The 4,597-nt window shown below is 33.9% G+C and overlaps 1 protein-coding gene across 1 annotated transcript; it reads left to right on the top strand.

The window, feature by feature from the left end:
• Nucleotides 1-792: 792 nt before the first annotated feature.
• LOC117112510 (spermidine synthase-like) lies at nucleotides 793-3,783 on the top strand (the record flags this gene model as incomplete). The annotated part of the gene is given in 3 exon segments (XM_033255597.1): nucleotides 793-938; nucleotides 2,437-2,559; nucleotides 2,797-3,783. Coding segments are annotated over 3 exon segments (284 nt in total), but the record flags the coding sequence as incomplete, so codon positions are not given.
• Nucleotides 3,784-4,597: the final 814 nt, after the last annotated feature.

The raw sequence follows: 4,597 nt of genomic DNA on the forward strand, positions 1-4,597 counted from the left end.
GTAGCCCAAAATTTCACAGTTTTTTTTAGATAGTAGAGGCTTTCCTGTGACCTCCTACCTGGGCTATGCCCTGAACCCTGCAGTAGGTGCTGCCACTGAGTGGTTAGGTGTCTGGTATTCATACAGTAGTTTTACACCTTTTTAAAAGCGTTGTTTCAAATGAAGTGATTATTACCGGTTGCAACCCAAAATATTACATTCTCATCAGCCTAGCGCTACAAAATATGGGTACAAACTCCAGTCCCTATGATCCTTAATGGTTCCTGGAAAGACTTATTGTTTAACAAATAATCTGGTTGGGTCTGACAAAGCATGTGAGTCGGTTTGAAACTTTCTTATAAATATGTTTTTAGAAGTTACAGTTTGCTGACAAAACAAAACAAAAGATGGCAAGCCTCTGATCCAGATGGTGCTGATACTGTACTTCAAAGCTGACATCAGCCATTTACACCTGACAGCACCTGGCTTGGCTAATTAACTACTGTGCCTAACGCCTGGAAGATGGCCATGTGATTCCAATCTACAAATCTGGTGATCACAGTTAAACTGGAAATTACAGGCATATTTTTCAATGCTCTTCGCTGGGCAAGATTTTAGAGAGAGTTGTCATCACTCATCCAGTGGTGGATCCAGAAATTTTCTGCTAGAGGGGGTGGTGTCAGCAAGCAGATCCACACCTACCTCAGCCTCACCATGGTCGGGGCTTAGGTTTACAAGTTTTTAAAATAGGAACCTAGATATTTGGAAATGGCACCAGACTGTTAGTTGGATTTTGTGTATATTTGTTTGCAGGAGAGTGCATATGGCTTCACCTTGATTTGATTAAGAAGATGCACATGTTTTGCCGCTCTTTATTTCCAGTTGTTGACTACGGATATTGTACTATACCCACTTACCCCAGTGGACAAATAGGCTTCATGATGTGCAGTAAAAATTCAGTGAGTATATAGATGTTTCATTAAATCTTTGCTAATTATCTTTACATAGCTTTTACGCTTGTTAGCCCCAATTCTTTATCATTTTTCTGTTCGGTTAGGCACCACTTACTTTTAGATAATATTTTTGATGCATACCAGAATATTGAAATTTGTAACATATTTGATAACCATTGTAAAATATATTTAATAAAAGCAATGACTGAAAGAACTGAACTAATGAAAAACATTACCACCAATATTTAATTTTTACGTTATTTACTGTACTTATAAACTTATATTTTGTGTCATTTTTATTTATTTATTTACTTTATATAAGAATAACAAGCATTGCACAAACATAGATTAATATCTGTCTCTTATACACATCTAGATGTGTATAAGAGACAGCTACAGAATAATGAGAGTATTTGTTTTGTTTGTCCAGTATTTTTTCTTTACTCATTTATCTTTTCAATAATTCATTTTTACATGTTGTCAGTTGTTGTTTTGTAACTGTTGTACGGGTCGAACCTCTCCTGCACAAGAGTGTTCCTCTGTTATAAAAGAGAGAACCAATAAATCTTATCTTATCTTATCTTACAGATTATTCTTTATGTCTCTTTGATATGAACATATCGCAATTCTTTTACAGTAGTACAGTACATATATCATTTATTGTACAGTAGTACTACTAAAATTACATTGCCTCAGTATATCATTTACTGCAGTGCATATAGTACAGTATATCAACTGTAGTTCATATTGTAGTATATATTTTTCTGTAGTACTGTACATACTATACAGTATATCAATTGTAGTTCATATTGTAGTATATATTTTTCTGTAGTACTGTACATACTATACAGTATAGCATTTACTGTGGTATACAATATCATTTATTTAGAAAACAAGTTTATCATTTATTGTAATAAACAATATGTCATATATTTGCATACAGTATATTTGCCATACACAGAATATATTTAATAGCTCGATGTTAGGAAAGCAAATTTAGATATTTTATAGATGTTTGTATTTAAATATTAAGCAGTTGATACATATTGTAATAGTGTAAGAACTGACTCATTTATATTGTAAAAGAAAAGAAAATTTTACCTTAAAGATGTACTGTCTGCCATCAAAAAAAGACCTCACAAATTCATTATCACAAAGTAAGCTCCCTTTGAGTACTTTTTTCCATCGAATCATCATATAATAATTTGAGTGGTTTCTCTTCCATATGTTTATATAATAATAATTTCAGTTCTTTGTCCTATCTATTCATTAGAAATATATGTACTATGTTTCATCTATTCATCATTATAATAACTGGAATACATTTCTCATCTGTTCTTCATATAATTTTATTTTCCATCTCCTGGTATAATATTTTGAGTACTTTTTTCTTCCATTTATTCAGTATATACTGCTATTTCTCACAGTTTATCTTTTTACAGTGGTACATTTACTTAGGTTTGCTAAAAGTATTAATTTTGCATTATGTTTATTCACTCCAAAGGAGACAAATTTTCAAAATCCAGTCCGTAAATGGAGTGAAGAGGAGAAGTTAAAAAACAACCTAAAATACTACAATGAAGCTGTGCACAATGCAGCATTTGTTTTACCAGAATTCGCAAAAAAGGTGAACTATAAATGTTATTGTTATATATTATTATTATTAAATAGTATTTTTACCAATTTATAATTGTATATAAATAAAATAATACATGTCATTTAATATTAAACTCAATAAATCTGATGCTTTTATTGATGATGGTCTGTTTTTAATCAATTCATTTTCATTTGTGTCTGTTTTGCATTTTGTTGTTTGAACTCACTGAATTATACATTATTATGTTTTTCTCTTGATTTATTTCAGAAATTAAAAGAATGATATGGGGCATGGATTTAATCATCTTTTGTCAATCAAGTATTGCAGAGGAACAAGATGCAACACTTAGCATATGCATGCTTAGGAGAATCCAGATGTGGCAAATGGGGCCAAAAATCACCTTCACAATCTTGCATCACAATATCTAACATAGGGTTATAGCTGTAGAAAACTAAGGATGGGTGGTAGACATTTTAAGGATATGTGGGCGATAACATTGGTAAACTAATTATTAATAGTGGATTTTAAGAATGGGCAAGGAAAGGTGGGTGGAAGGCTATGAAATTAGCTTTAGACTAGATGGAAAACTCCAAGACTTGGTGGCCCCGCCCACCATAACTATATCCCTACTAACAGATTGCTTGGTAGTTGATCGTCCAGCTCGCAACACAAGATCTTCCAGCATGACCTCATTGGTTGCACTGAGAACCAGAATACATGCTGGTTGTGTGGTCTTTTCTGCTGCTGCTCCAAGATTGGAATTCACTTTCACCTTAGGAACAATATACATCTTGAGCAATTTAATAACATATTTAAAACAAACCTCTTTGCTCTTTATAAGATGCATTTTAGTTAAGTAAATCGTTCATAATGATGTTGTTATAGGCCACTTATTGTTTTTTGTTTATCTCTGGATGCTGTATATCCCATGCCATCTATGGAAAGGTGCAATACCAAACTTGTGACCATCACATTAGAAGTTAACCCTAACCAAATGTGAAATAATTTTGATAATAGATTAAAGATGGATAAAACTTGAGTTTCAAGGGGACAACTTACTGCATTCAAAAATGCATTCTTTGTGACTGTAGGGTGCCGTATTTTTACAACTAAAACCTGCTTTTCCTCAAGGTCATCCACACAAGCCTATCACACTGACATGAGATGTGCATGGGGCAGATGGCAGTGTGTATATGTTCTATGATCTCATCCGACAGCACTTTATTTTATGAATAAATTATATCAAAAGCTTGATTTTTATTGCATAATTTACATGTATACTGTACTTACACAGTATGGAGGTTGTAGGTAGTAGAAGTAGGGGCAGACCCAGGAAGTCATACAAAGCAACCTAAGGGCAAAAGGTCAAAGTCGGCAATTAGCTCTGGACAGAGGAGGTTGGTGATCTGGCATCAAATGAAAAAAGTTCAACCCATGACGAAGATGGACAAGGACTTAAAACATATAATTATGAGGTGCATGTTTCTGCTGAATGACGCCAAAAACATGCCAAAACTAATAAAAACACGGACGCGAGCATTGGTAGGTGGGTGGAGCTTATAATTGGGAGCTTTCGATTTGTGCGACGACACAACACTAGAACAGAATCACTCATGCGTGACCGTCCTACCTGGCGTCCTACGTTCTCTGCATACATAGATGTAGCCAAATTGCGTTCCAGAATCTACTCGATGAGGTGACCTTAACATTCTCGCATGCCTACACACGAACCTTTTTTTTTTCTGCTTGTGTAAAGTAACGAAGTGAAATTATATAAGCCTAGCCTAGGCCTATGTTTTTTTGTATGTACTGCACCTTGTAAAGTAGTACAAAATGAATATAAACAGAAGCTTTTTGTCTTTCGTGGGAGTCGCCCACCTTTATTGTCTTTTTTTATTGTTTTCATTCATTTTTCCATCTTTAATCTATATTACATTTCAAATAAAATACGGGTAACCCCCGTGCCATGCCCATTTAAGGATTTAATATAAAATATAACAACACCTGCAGTAGCGGTGCCCATAATGCAGTAGCAGTGCACATCTAAGGATTATTATATAAAATATAA

Source organism: Anneissia japonica, unplaced genomic scaffold (genome assembly GCF_011630105.1).
Source record: "Anneissia japonica isolate Jap-2015-1 unplaced genomic scaffold, ASM1163010v1 scaffold66200_len4935_cov183, whole genome shotgun sequence".
In the NCBI taxonomy this organism is placed as follows: domain Eukaryota; kingdom Metazoa; phylum Echinodermata; class Crinoidea; order Comatulida; family Comatulidae; genus Anneissia; species Anneissia japonica.